Genomic DNA, 14694 nt, shown 5'->3' on the forward strand with positions numbered 1-14694 from the left:
GTCGTAGGTTGATTTCTTTGGCCGTCACTTTCATTCTCCGTTCGGTCTTTAAAAGATGAAGTCTGAATTTGTTTCTGCTTTCCGATTACAGAAATCTGATTAATGACTCACTTGATCATTTTCTTATGAAGATAACAAAGAAACGATATAAGTAATTGTCATATTTACGTTAGCAGTTTTTGCAGAAATAAAGTAAATATAATTTATGTATTTTTTTGCTACAGTTTAAAAAAAAGTCAGGATTAAACTGTCAGTTTAAAGGTTAAGGATTAAGATTGATACTTTTTAATGTTATTGACAAAGTGTTGGTTTTACTTGTATATTCATAAAATAAAAAGAGTGAGAGAGAACGGCTTGATTGAATTTGTCGACGATCTTTGTACAGACATGCGTATGTTAGAAAAATCTAAATTGGTTATGAAGCAATTTCGTAACAGCATTTAAAAATGCAGATTAAAATTCTCTTCGATACATTTATTTATTCTATTGCAGATTTCTTAGTTTGAGCGAGCGCAAATAATTGAATATTTATGCTCAATTTATGTTGAAGTAAAAAATCAATGATCATCTTTTGTTACATAAAACACTCGCTTGTAATCTTTTTCATCGACAGTTTCGCGCGCGACAGCTTTCGAGCGAAAGTATCACACACACATGCGATTTCTTATTTACGTTTTACTTTCGTATAAAAAGATTCGAAAATGTTGTCAAATGTACACATTTAATTTCAAAGTGCAGTTTGTTTGTTTTTTTTTTTTTGTGCCGTTTAATTGATCTTAATTTGAGTATATTTTTGTCTATTGCTACAATTGTACGATGTGAACGTTGCGGCAACACAACGCGGCCTTTCACAAATCCTCTAAAATCCACTTCTTATACGAAAAAACTACATGTAATCATATTATTCGTATCGCGATTTCTCCGCGTTCGGAAATCACGTTACGTAAATTGCCACACTTTGTCGCTTTTTTTCTTTTTATTTCTTTTTACTCTTGAGAATGTTATGTTGCTGAAACTTTTACTCGACAAAGTAGGTGATACTTTCATTGTCACTGTCATTCTCCTCCCTCCCTCTCTCTCTCTCTCTCTCTTTCTATTATACAATATTTGCACTGTCAATACGTTCTTTAAATAAGTTCTTTAAATAGGTTCTTTAAATAGGTTCTTTAAATAAGTTCTTTAAATAGTAATAATTGCGATTGACAGCAGTAACGAGAACATCTTTAACATTGTGAAGCAGACTTTTGGCAATGTAAATTAGAATTTAAAGAACTTTAACTATATGAGTTTTGGATCGACGAAAAAAAAATATATCAACATGTGAAGTCACACGTTTTTCACATGAATAATTCGATTCGTGGTGATTCCCTTCAAAAATGCAGTTGTCTAAATATCTCTAAATTAATTACATTCTCAAAATTAAATATATACATATTTGTTTAAAAAAATTCACAAAAAATAAAGCTTTTTTCGAAATATTTTGTATTCTATGTTCTACAAATGAGAGATCACAGCATTTCTTACAATACATACAGATATACATATTTTTATACTTATCGTTAAAAAATGTTTGTGTATACATTTATACACATAGTGACTCAAAAATAATGCTTCACGATTTGGTCTGTTTTGGCAATTCGTATCAATACGAATCACGCGAGTCTGATTCTAGTGCAGTTTTTCTTATCAATTTCATGATTTTGTAATTATTTTATGATCGGCGTAAAACGATTATGTGAATAATCTCAGATTTTTATTCAAGAAAAAGAGAATGAAGCGTGACGCATGAAGAAGCCTTGTAACTTGTTGCTAAAGTAAATAATTATAACTTGCTCTTGCACGCAGAGAGTTAACAAAATAGAGTTTCTATAATTTTTATCCTTGTTTTTAACAATAAAGAAATACCGTTATATTTGAAAATTTGTGATATACATTTGTAGTGTTTTATAGGTTTCTTTTATATCGCAAATATTTAATTATCTTCACACACTAGCGCGCGCGCGCGCACATTAGCATGAAAAACCAATAGTAAAATATTAAAATTACATTCAGCAAAAAATGATATTCATGAGATTTTTATCACACGCTTATCACACTTTTATCACACTTTTAATTATAGGATAGAATGAAATACGTGTGTTTGCTCTAGAAGTTTTCTCGTAAAACTGAGCTCTCACACACTTCCAGCTTTGTTAAAAAAAAGAAAAAAAAACAATCTAGATTTCAGATACAAGTAACTCTCGTATAACGCGGTACTTAAATAACGCGATTTCGATATAACGCGGTTCACTCAAAATTGTTTTCAATATGCGCGCTTATGTATGACATTTTATAACAATTTGTAAACCGCGTTATATTGAAATCGCTTTGTTTATGTATCGCGTTATACGCGAGGGTTACCTGTATTTTAAAGTTCATAAGAACGGGAGAGGGATATAAAATATCGCTCGAACAAAAATTTGACGCACAATTTCCAGACAAACAATACAATGAAATTGTATAAATTTTCATGAATTAAAAATTTGTTGTTAAAATTACAATGACTACAAAATCTGTAAAAAAATCTGAACTAAAAGAAAAGAAAGAAGCGTTTAAGAGAATCTTTTAGAGATGACGTCTTGATCACAAATAGGTCTTTAAACTTGTTCTACGTATTAATAAATTATATATATATATATATATATATATATATAAAAGCAATTCCGTCCTGATTTATTGTTTTGGTCTTGATATTTCTACCGATTTATATGTTAATTTCTTCTACCTACGACACAAAAATATATTGTATGATAGAAACAGAAGATAGATATATAAATAATTAAATTAAACCGGTACTACATTTACATACCTTATAAACAAGTCGTTCGTACTCTGTTTTTTGGTTTTTAACACAGCCGAAGTATTTGACGATTGCAGTACTATCATGTAGCTTGTCGGTAGCTCGGCGAACAATGACCTATGTGAAATGGATGGTGACAGGTAAAGGTCTCGTTGTTGCGCAACGAGGATAATTTGGAGGACATCTTTTCTCGCTCGGACATTCTAAAGACGAGAATTAATTACATATGTGTACGTAAACTTACATAAATTTATAATACATAAATTTTTTTCTTTTTCTCTCATCAACTAAAAATATAATTGCAAATTACGAAGACACCCACACATACCCTTTCAGCTCCACCTCCTCGCTAAGGCGAACGGGAGATTTGAAGCGCGCGTCGTCGTGCGGATACGAAGGTAAGGCTTCCAGTATCCTCGGCGGAGGTTTCTTCGTGGTGTTCACGAAGGAATTGTAAATTGGTTTTGGTTGTGCGTTATTAATCCAACCTCCGCGCAACGCCGACTTACGCAAATTATTCGGACTGTACCCGCTGTCGCCGAACACCGGCGCGCTGCTCTGCAGATTCAACGCGTTCAGTTGCAGGTAGCCGCTGCTGCTCGCGAGCGGAATCGAATCCTCCGAGCCGCCGGATCTGCTCAGCCGATTTCCCGGCTCTGGGAACACACGGAGATAGATATTCCGTGTCACACGGAAGATCTGTACAATATTCTATATGCAATGTATATAATTACCGAATGTTTTTGCTTCCCTCGCGTGCGCCAGAAGAGTGTCCACTCTGCTTCTTCGGAAATAAGTGTCCACAACATCCCAACCATATGTTTTTTCTTTATTACCGTCTTCCTCGTCGTCCTGGCTGCTCTTATCGTCGTCGTTAGTGTCACCGTTATTACTGTTATTATTGAGATCCGCTTTGGAGGAAACGCCGGCGGTGTAAAGAACGTCCGCTCGCTGCATAGGAGCAGCCGGGGGCAGGGGTATGTGAGGTGAAACATCCGGCAATCGCCACCGACCCAACTCGTCGCACCAAGTGGCCGCTGATCGCACCGTCTCCATATCTCGAAAAGGACAACCCGGACGAAGATAGGGCACCATGAGATCGCATATTTGAGACGTTAGTAATTCGCGTCGAAGAAGATCGCGACGCTCGGCGTCCCACGACGCCTGGAGATCCGCCGCCTCCGCTTCCAGTTGCTTCACTCGTTTGGCCATTCTCTTCAACGCGTCCTCTGTCGACCTGTTAATGCAAATATGTCACCAAATATAATCGTAAATATAAAACAATTTAAGAAAAATAATAAGACTGCCGAAGATGTACGTCTGAAGTATATATATGTCTGAACTATATATATATATATATAGTAAAAAAAATATGTATGTCGCACATACATCCAGCGTTTGGCTCTTACTGGCATTATTTTTTTCTCAAAATAGTTGAATACTAAAAGAGCCTCGTACGATCTGTATAATTTATACATTTATTATAAATATGAAAATTTATAGCAGTTACAAAAATATACAAAGAATCTCGACGAACCTTAATTGGCCATAAACTTGGAAGACACTACCGTTGGCGTCGTTAGCTTCGAGCGCTCCCACCAGAGCTTCCAGTCTCTTTCTTCTTTTTTCTCTTCTCTTCTTCAGTTCGTCATTGTCTATCGCCTCTCCGCCAATTGTCAGTTTTCCCAACTTTTTTAATACGTCCTGCAGAGCAGCTTCTCTTTTCTTTCTTCTTCTCTCCTCTCGTTCCTTGTCTAATTCATCCATTTCTGGAATGAGATGTCCGGTTTTGTCAACGTTATTTGTCACATTTAATCCCGATTCGTAGCGAGACTTCAAAAATTCCAGCTCCTCCTTCAGTTTCTGGGCGGACAGGTTCGAGCTCTCGCACTCTCTCCTCAGTTTCTCCACCTTTTTACATAATTTTCTTTTATATTTTTTTAATTTTATTATTTACCATTATAAAATATTTGCACTAGAGTATCAAGTCACCTCTTCGGCGTATTGTGTTTGTCTCAAATCGTCCCTTTCGTCGTCTTTTTGAAAGTCGAAACCGATGCTCGACTGATCGCTAGAATTCAGCAACTTCCTCAAACGTTGAAGTTCCAATTGATACTGTCTGAGAAGAGCGTCCTTGGGATCTTCATTGACGATCGGCTTGTTTTTGATGCAACGAGCTCTGGCGGCGTAGCGCAGGGTGCTGAGAGTTTCCTCGGCATCGATGTCACTCGGGCTCACGCAGGCGATCATCAAAGTCCTGGCGTTTCCGCCCAGACTGTCGCGCAACAGTCTCGTCAATTTGCTATCTCTGAAACATTGCGTTACCTTTATTTTATTATTTCACGGTATCATCAATTTATGTTATCTTACAGATTCATACGCGTCTTGCGTCTACCTATAAGGAACATGTCTTCCATTTCCCGCAGCCAACGCGCTGATAACGTTCCCCAACGCCGACAGGCTAAGATTAATGCTGGCGGCTTCTTTCAAACGATCACCCGTGGCCCCGGTCCTAGTCTGTCTCTCAGATCCAGCAAGATCGACCAAATGCAGTCGACCTCTTCTGATGGCATTGCCGCGCTTGTCGTCGTCATTGATGGCCAGTGCCTCGAGCGACAACGTCAAGACCGCGTGACTCCTCGAACTGGCGGCGTTCATCTTCGTCGCGGCCGCGGCTCTTTTCTGATCACCCTGTTGGACCAGGACCACGCATTCGGCCGCGTCTTTGACAGTGACCTCGCGCAAACCCCCCGCAACGTAAGTGCCCCGCGTAGGATCTTCCTTCAGAGTCAGAGTTTCGCCGGTATCGTCTTGCAGCAGATCACGCAGACGTTCGTTGTAAATTTCGAGGTAGCTCAGCAACGCTAAATATCTGACGTTACCAGATACATTACACAGAACACAGAAATTAAGAAAATAGTAAACATAGAAAAAATACATATAAATCAAATAAAAAATAAATATAATAGAAAATATAAAATAGGAAATATAATAAATATATAAATAATCTCTAATATGTGTAATGAAGTACAAAAAACATGAAAAAATCGGAAAACATTGAGGCGAGAACAACCTCGTCTCGGAACTAGAAGTGGAAGTCGCTTCGAACAGATGTTCTAACGCTCGTTCAATGAATCCTCGCATGGTGAAGGATTTCCCGCAGCCGGTTTGCCCGTAGGCGAACACGGTGCCGTTATAACCCTCCAGAACGGCCTCGACAATGACCGATCCCACATTCTCGTACACCGATTCCGTTGTCGCGGACGGGCTGAACGTGGCGTCGAATTGATAAACCTTTCCATTTCCGCCGGCGGTGTTTTCCAAAGTGCAGGATTTTGTCAGCGGATCGATCGTCACGACGTTCTGCGACAAACAAGTCCGGGAAAAGCACACGATAAGAATCGTTAAAATAGTACGATCAATATTTTCTAGTTTTTTACGACGCGACGGATCTTAAAATTTTTAACTTGCGGTTTCGTGAAAATATACATATATATATGAATGTTATGCAGATTTGAACAGAAGAGTCACGCACGTAAAAAAAAAAAAAAAAAAAAAAACAATTTATATGTAGGTAATACTTACGTATAATGTATGTACAAGTATAAAACCTCACGTGTGCTTTAGCGATATATGTGATATCGAGTCGAAACTTATTTGCGTGTAAAACGATAGAAAATGAGAAGAAATATGCGCTCGATAATCGGACAGACGGAATTACTGCAATTTGCAAGTGCGATAAAATCTGCGGAAAAAGAATTCCGAGCAAAAATATTATCGGAATGCAAAATATTATATCCGCGAAACTAACGTTTGCATTGCACTTTTTTAAATTAAATAATGAAAAAAATATAAGAGAAAATAGCGCGCGCGCGAACGTGAATTTTCACAATTTCCAAGAAAGTGGCGCATTGATTTTCATTGACAAAAGGTAAACGCGCGTTTAACTGTCGGTTAGGATAGTTGCCTATTGACATATTACCCTCTTTCGTCAGAATGGAATTCTTTTCGTTGATACACGTAGCGCAGTTATAGCTAAATGCTGTAGGTGAATTATGGTAAAACGCGGATTACGTATGTCGATGCATAAACTATTTAACGATTCACGAGGACAAGTATGCACCGCGCGCGTGCACGCTCTATCTATCCTCACCCGTTATATCTAACTTTATGCTTCCGCGTTTAAGGCATATCGGTGTCTTGAACGACATCGGGCTTTAGTTGTTTTTTATACGTAGAAAGTATTTAAATTGCAAATCAGACCGCGATATAACACCCAGAATGAACGTCTGGCTTCAAATTTTAGAAAATGAATTTAGAAAGGAACCAATAAAGTTTAAAACACAACTGATTGTGTGTTTTTTTACAATTTTTTGTTATTACAATGTGTTACGAAACATTTTGACCAGAAGACGCGACCTTTATCAATTTTTTTCTAACATAACAAATACAATTCGACATTTTCAGTTAATATAATAAAAAAAGTATATAATAAATATAATTCTTATGTTAATTAAATACAACTTTTATTATAATATATAATAAAATATTATACACGCGCGTACGTATAGCTATAACATTAAGAAAGACAGAAATAATTATTCAAATTGTTAGAACGGTGCAAAAGTTTTCAGTTATTTTTTTAAAGGCACTGTTTGCGTGAGTCGTCACTTCACTAGAAGCGCTAAAAGTATAGGTTGATGGCACATACTATCATGTGTATACATATATATATATATGTGTGTGTGTGTGTGTGTATGGATGGTGCGATACGTTGTGTCGTCATTTGCAGGAAAGATGGTAAAGAGTGACTTGGTCAGAGTATCGATTTGGCACATATTCTAGTCGCTATCGATAAACGCTTGCAAATGTGGTGCTATCTATGTTGCATGCATTGTCTAATATAATGTACCATCACTATGAACGAAAGCTCGTAATTTTTTTCTTTTTATTTACTTGTTGAAAGCCAAATATCACGAGTCACCCGACGATATATATCGAAAAAGATATTCTACGTGCAACATAGAATTATTAAAATATATATAGACACAAATTTATATATAACAAATATATAATATTGTAAAAATAGAAAGGAGATGTATGCATACATTCTTCAAACTTCAAACTTTCTATTATATGTGTGTGTGTGTGTTGAGCGCGTGCGCGCACGTGTGTGCAAAAAGAGAAATGACTCAACGGGGAAAAAATTCAAAATATAAAATTGAGAGAAATGCGTGAAAAGTGAGACGCGTGACGCTCCGTTGCAGTGAAAAGCGCAACATCCGCACGTGGTTATAGCGTGTTTTGATGTGGTCGCTAGGCTACAACGCGCTCGATATATGACAATGTCGCTATTCGCGCTTTCGAGTTTTTTTAGACTGAAGATAAATAACATTTATAAAACATGTAATGTAATGAGAATAATTCCATTATCGGTGAAATGAAACTCTCATTGCCGAGAGTTCGACAAGAGTTGTTGAAAACTCTCCGGGCGCGAAGCGTAAAAATTTAATTTTCTCTATTCCGACATTTCCACGAGATGTGACTTATATCTACATTTTTTAACCGGTTTAAGATTCAACCTTGAAATAATTTAACGCAGATAAAATAAACGGGTTTGACAGCACGGATACATTAACAAACACACAGTATATAACTTAATAAAAAAATTAATTTGTATATGTGTGAATTAATAAAATTTTTTTTCTCGATAATAATGCATTAATAATGCATTAGTTAAATTTTTTTCTCGAGTATTAACATATTTGCGTTGTGCCATGCAAATTTGAATTATGTTTTAACATGAAATAAAATTATTTAACGTCGATTTATAATAATATTAATATAATAATATTTAATTATTTTTATAAAAATTTAAATTTATAAAAATTATTTAATTATTACACAAAACGCTACATATAACACACGATAATGCAATAAATTTTACAATTGTCACATACTCGACAACCTTGCTGAATCTCCTTGTTGGACATAGGCCGACATCTTACCGCTACTTTTACGGATTCTGACATCTGAAAATTAAAAAAATCAACATTATTTCTTTTTATTACGCGTATTGTAAGAGAGAGAGAGAGAGAGAGGAGAGGAGAGAGAGAGAAAGAGAGAGTGAGAGAATCCAGAGACCTTAATTTTGAAAGATAAAACAAAACACGGTGAAAGAAACAATATTTCATACACCCACACACAATCAATATTTTATAGCATATTCTATATACAACAGTATAAAATCCAAAGTGACACGTGGACAATTAACTCTTATTATAATAAAGACTAACAATCAATTGTGAAAGCTATCGGTGGTCGCGAATTGTTTATCTTAGAAAGAACGCGAAATTGTTATCAAATATCTATTTACAAAACATTTAGAAGAGGAACCGCTTTATCGGTGGACAGTTTAATCTTTCATTCGGAGCCGACCTTCGGGAATCGGAGCTGACCTTGAATATAAGGTTAAATCGTCGTCTTGTTCGTGACACACGCCTTCATCGCGCTTTTATCAATGACTAAGCGATACGTGTGCAGATGATATTTCAGTCGGTATAATTTCGATCTCAGGAAAGAACTTTCTGAATAACTAAATGTGCGAAAGCTCCGTTTTGAATTTTAAATTGTTCTTTGTCAAATTATTGGTCGAGTTGGTTAACAAACAAACGAATTCGATAGATTGTTTTTTCGAATAAATTTCTATTTGTTATAGTTTTATTATTACTTTTAATTCGTTTTCTGGGACGCTTAATTTCCAGACAACGTAATTGCGTGTTATCTTGAAATTACGAGCGGTCTGTAATTGAGCAAGAGTTCTCACGTTTGAAGTTAATTAACTAAACGTAGTTAGAAATGGTGTAATACAATTCTATAAGAGGAAACATGTTTTCTTTCTACTCTTTTTGTTTGTAGCATTTATTGTAAAGCACATTTACTTGTCATGTTTTTTTTATTTTTTTTTATTTTTTTTTTTTTTTTTTTTTATCTTAGAAGAACAATTGCGTGTATGTATGACGTATGTGTATAGCAAATCGGTTCATCTTACTTTTCCTCATGCGTGATTGTGTATACACAAGCAAATTCTCAGATCTAGAAGGGTAGATATGCAATGACCCTTTAACCGAGTAAAGTTTGACCCGGTCGTGAGAATTCTTACAGCACCCCGCTACATGTCCGTTTTCTCCAAACATATAAAATTGACAAATGAGAACGAAAACGAAGTTTGCAATACGCCTTCGTTTCGCGCACAGTTTTATAAATCAATTTATTTCAATAATTAAACGTTTTGAGAAGTTCTATACAAAACTGTGGTTGGTTTGTTTGTTTACAAAACTTCAAATTCCGCGTGTCAAATATTTCTCACATATTTTATTTACTTCGTGAATTTTTGATTTTAATTTTTGACATTAATTTTCAACAAGTTATCACGTCACTTTAAACGTTAATTTATTTGTTACGCAAAACAGAAAAAAACGCAATTTCTTCTTTCGTAAAACGTGAAGTTATTATTTTGCGTTACATCATTTTTTTCTCTCACCTCGATTAATTTAAAATTGTAGAAAATTAAACATGACTATTCGTCGCAATTTCGGATCGCGATGGAAACGACGTTACAACAACACGAGGCGACGAACACGTTCAGACTACCGCTTGCGTCGTGACGTCGCGGCGTCGCGACGCCTTCGTTGTGAGTTTATTGAATTCGAATCGGCGCGCGCGCATTTATACGAGCGATCCGATTGGTGTGTATTCGCTTAACTCCGATTTTTATATGAAATTTATTTTTTGTAAACGCACAAGTGCGCTTTATTCAATCGAGCAAAAGAACTATTGCAAAGTGTGAATTCAGCAAAAGACAAAGGTAAATAAATTATTTATTTACAATCCGCGGTTAATTTATCAATTGCAGAAATTGTAGATATTACGGATTTCTCGGATACGCACAGTAGCGAACAAAGAGTTTGGCGCGACGCGCGAGGTCGGCGCGAGATGTCGCATCGAGTTCGATTGTGCGATTCTCGCGCCGACCCATTCGATATGGCGGCGGTTCGTCTAGTCAGTCTGTGTAATCGGTGCAACAGGTGCTGCTTGTCACTCCGGTTCTACGTGTGTTTTGGCGCCGATAAGCGAGCCGCGTCTACCGATAGTGTCGGGGCACGTGCGTGCGATCGTCGGTTTTTTGTGTGCTTTGACGCAATTCGGAGTTCCAAAGCCGGAATCAACACGTGGGTTCCCGACAGAGAAGAATGTTTCTTCCGGATCTTCGGCGCAAAGGGTTTAGGTGCGCGCCGCGCAGGTGAGCGCGTTATCAGTTTTCGAAAGTGCGTGTGTAGCGTTTTTTAAGGCCAGAAATCGATCGACTCGAAACCTCACAGTTTCGCGGTCGAGTAACGCGTTTGTTTTTCTTTTTTTTGACTTTAAGAGATTTTTGTTCAAAAATCTACTCACGTACGTGTTTTGCGTGAAGTTCGTCACTTTTACAAAAAAAAGAATGCGCGTTAGATTTGAAACACCTACGAATCTGTCGAAGAAACCTTACCTCTTTTTGCTTGATGCGTTTTCGTAACGTGACACAAAAACAATTACATCATCAAACTTTTCGAGTGGCGATATCTTCGAAATCGTTTTACGACGTAAAGTTAATATATTCGACGCGAGTTCGAATCAGGCTCTTCTCGAAAGGCCGCTCGATGACACACGCTCGAGCATGCTAACGACTTCGTTATGCAAAATGACAGTATCTCGCTTTCCACCGTATTTGCGCGACATTCATTTCTCTCCTGACATACATCGCCGCAACACACCGACGACGGTTCGTCGCTTCTCACGGTAGAATAAATGTATTTACACTTTGTAAACACACTCTTTTTATGTCAATAAACGTAGTTTAAAGTTCAATAAACAAGGTTGCAAACGTGTGTTATTGCGTCGTGAAATTGCAATTTTGAAAAGCAGCCGCCGATCGACTTCGCGGTCGAAGTCGAGCGGAATTATCATCCCGGAACGATGAACAACCGAAACGCCTCCGCAGGAAGACCAATCGTTCTTTCATGACATTTATCTCGCGAGATACGACAAGTTTCCGAGAAGTGAATCAGCTTTCGCTCTCAGCGGACAGTTTCTTCGAACTTCATTTCTATGCGCGTTTGATCGCTCGAGATTTTTAATTTTAATCGAACTGTCATTTCGCATATAATTTGCGCACGCGAGAGAATATCTCATGTATTTATAATTTTAAGTAAAAAAAAAAAATTACACACATACATTTGCAAGCGCGTTGTATGTATGATTTTAAGTCTTTACGAAGACTCTCATGTGCCCCCCGCGCGTGCGGAGTGCGCAGGTGCCGCGCATAATTAACTATGCTCATACACGCCGACCGATCGATGTTTGGCACTATAATAGAACATGTTTACTCAACTCGCGTGTGTATTTCAACAGAAGAAGCTCATTACACACAACGAGCGTCGTTTGCATTATCGTTTCTCGATATAACCGCGCGCGAATTATATTCGGAAAATTATCGTCGAGTATGAGAGATCAAAGCGGGACTCGGCGATTTAAAGCGGTATTGATAGACGCGAGTATATATTGCAAAAGTGAACGGTGCGATATAGCAAAGAACCCGTTTCCCAGTCGCGTGGGTGTCGTAAAAAAAAAAAAAACAACGAAACCTACGCTCGGGTTGTACGCATTTGGCGTGTTTAGACGATCGGAACGTCTGTCTTCCGCTGAAAACGTAGGCATCATCCTACGTGATAAAAGGGATGGACTCTCTCGACGGCATGAGATACGGCTTTTCATGAAATTTTACGATCTTATGTCCGTGTGTCTGTCTGTGTGTGTGTGTGTGTGTATATATATATATATACAAAACACAGAGCGGATCGCGTCGAAGAGGCGCGATCTCTTTGCTAAATTTGCAATCGGGACAATCGGATGTAATTAGACGTTTATTTCTTTTCTTTTCTGTAAAGATTTGGTCGTAGATTTGAAGTCAAATTTTATTTACTATACAAGTGAAAAAATTAAAATTATTTATCATACAATTGGAGATTACACGCGCATGTATTCTTTTATGCAGATTATAATTTTCCAGAGGAAATTAAACAAAAGGAGTTAGAAGATTCTCTTCTATGAGCAGAAAATTAACACCAGTAGAAAAACATTCGCACCTTTGGATAAGATAAATCTTATCTCTCTGACCTATCTGAGTCGTTGACACTTAAGTCCTCGTATAAATGTATTTTTTTGTTTTTTTTTATTATCGGTTCTCCGCATAACCCAAGATAAGAGATGAAACGAATACACGTTTCACAAAGATGTTATTATGTTGTTTTATAACACGACGCAATCCGCGCGGTTCGATGCGGTGTTGCATTCGATAAAAAAAAAAAAAAAAAAAAACATTAATTGCCGAAAAAAGTTCAGTCTAGGTAAAAGTGAAATTGTGAATCGCAATCGCGCGCTCGATGACAATTAACTCGATACTGTAATTCTTGATAAAACAAAGCTATTTCCGAGTGTCTTTATTTCCGGGCAATTTCCGAGGACTTATTCGCACGCAAACATTTGTATCAATTCGCGCGACGCTAAACGTTCGATTTACGCGCGCGAACGGTTTTATTAACGAAGCGTGTAAAAATGTGAAATGTGTAATAGCGAGGTATCGTAAACCGATAGAAACCGGGTAATAAAAGCAAGTGGAGAAGCAACGTTGTACGTGCAGTGTGTGTTGCGGCTTCGCGAAGCGTTCTTCTGTGAAAAATTAAACTCGATAAACAAAAACAAAAAAAAAAACAGAAACAGTGTCTCGTAAAAACTAATTATTCCACAACAAGTTTCGAACTAAACTTTACACACATACATGTGTTTGTACATGTAATAGAAAAAAAAAAAAAAATACACAATACATTTATTATCCCTTTTGCTTGCCCTCTTCTCCGTTATACTTGCGGTGAGAAGCAAGATTAACTCGTGACATTTTCTTTTATGATTGCCGGAAACAAGGGACTGGAAGGGTAGATAATTCGTGAACGCGCTGATGAGCCTGTTATCTGCAGAGAACGTACGTACGCAACCGCGATAAATGCGATATGCACGTTGGCTCATTTGAGTGCATTTTTCTTCTATTTCGCTACGTAGAAAGCACAAATAATGAATCACTATTAAATACGCACCGCTTACGTGTATATATTTTGTAAGAGACGTTTTTAACGGGCTGTGTGTGCGATTATTGACAATTTCTTTCCGCCCGGTAGTCTCTCTCTTCTCTCGACTCGAAACGCGTAGGTATAACTCGCCGTCTATATGGAGGTCCACGCGCCTAAAATCGATTCAGAGAGACACAGACAGGGCATGGACCTCTCCATCCATATAGTAGCTTCACAGTAACTTTTCCGTACACACGACTGAACAGCGTTCAAACTTTTTTTTTGTTTTCAATCAAGAGTTTGATTTTTTGAACGTAAATTATATATATATTATATGTTATATAAATATTTTTTTCATTCTTATTTAGTTAAAAATATAAAGTTTTGAATTAATATAAAATATATCTCTTGTGAAATAATTTTTTTTTTCACACGTTGTTTACAACACGATTAAAACAATTCGTATTCTTTGATAACTCCGAAACGTGAATTTTATCGAGCAACCAGAAGTGAAAGCCATCGAGAACAAATATTTTCGTAAGACAAGTTCGTAAATAGATCGTCGGTCGCATGCTGGTCGAAATTTGTAAGCGGAGAGGAGATGATGTTAACGTTAACGGTTGAAGTTCTCCTCTTAATTTTACGATCGCTCGTAATGGACGTGCCCGGCAAATTATTATGGGGTAAATTTCGCAT

General features: G+C 37.2%; 2 protein-coding genes across 5 annotated transcripts in view; one reads left to right on the forward strand and one right to left on the reverse strand.

Annotated features, from left to right (window-relative positions):
• Window positions 1–2623: 2623 nt before the first annotated feature.
• On the reverse strand, window positions 2624–11421 carry LOC109855073 (osmotic avoidance abnormal protein 3-like). Of its 3 annotated transcripts, XM_020428901.1 has the most exons (11): window positions 10383–10454; window positions 9891–10025; window positions 8800–8871; window positions 5913–6202; window positions 5235–5711; window positions 4832–5147; window positions 4377–4750; window positions 3574–4076; window positions 3168–3495; window positions 2849–3042; window positions 2624–2764 (listed from the first exon to the last, which is right to left on the reverse strand). In XM_020428901.1, exons 3-10 carry the CDS (start codon window positions 8869–8871, stop codon window positions 2922–2924), a joined length of 2481 nt encoding a protein of 826 aa, XP_020284490.1. In that variant the 5' UTR covers window positions 9891–10025; window positions 10383–10454; the 3' UTR covers window positions 2624–2764; window positions 2849–2921. The 3 variants fall into 3 exon arrangements, with proteins under 3 accessions (XP_020284490.1, XP_020284492.1, XP_020284491.1); XM_020428903.1 differs by lacking the exons at window positions 9891–10025; window positions 10383–10454 and adding an exon at window positions 11385–11421; XM_020428902.1 differs by lacking the exon at window positions 9891–10025 and having other exon boundaries at window positions 10383–10462.
• The window catches only part of LOC109855072 (protein sprint), a 79760-nt gene continuing 75990 nt past the window's right edge, over window positions 10925–14694 (forward strand). For both annotated transcript variants that reach the window (XM_020428888.1, XM_020428891.1), the window contains exon 1: window positions 10925–11141. The gene's annotated coding sequence lies outside the window, so the exon portion shown is untranslated. The remainder of the gene's footprint in view (window positions 11142–14694) is intronic.

The sequence above is a fragment of the Pseudomyrmex gracilis genome, unplaced genomic scaffold (assembly GCF_002006095.1).
Source record: "Pseudomyrmex gracilis isolate BER0280 unplaced genomic scaffold, ASM200609v1 scaffold_80, whole genome shotgun sequence".
Lineage (NCBI taxonomy): Eukaryota > Metazoa > Arthropoda > Insecta > Hymenoptera > Formicidae > Pseudomyrmex > Pseudomyrmex gracilis.

Excerpts from the sequence above, each read along its gene's own strand:
- LOC109855073 (XM_020428903.1), bottom strand. The coding sequence starts at position 8,871 with ATGTCAGAATCCGTAAAAGTAGCGGTAAGATGTCGGCCTATGTCCAAC. Across the intron at positions 5,712-5,912 it reads ACTTCTAGTTCCGAGACGAG|ATATTTAGCGTTGCTGAGCT; the intron begins GTTGTTCTCGCC and ends TGGTAACGTCAG. Across the intron at positions 3,043-3,167 it reads GAGGAGGTGGAGCTGAAAGG|AATGTCCGAGCGAGAAAAGA; the intron begins GTATGTGTGGGT and ends TCTCGTCTTTAG.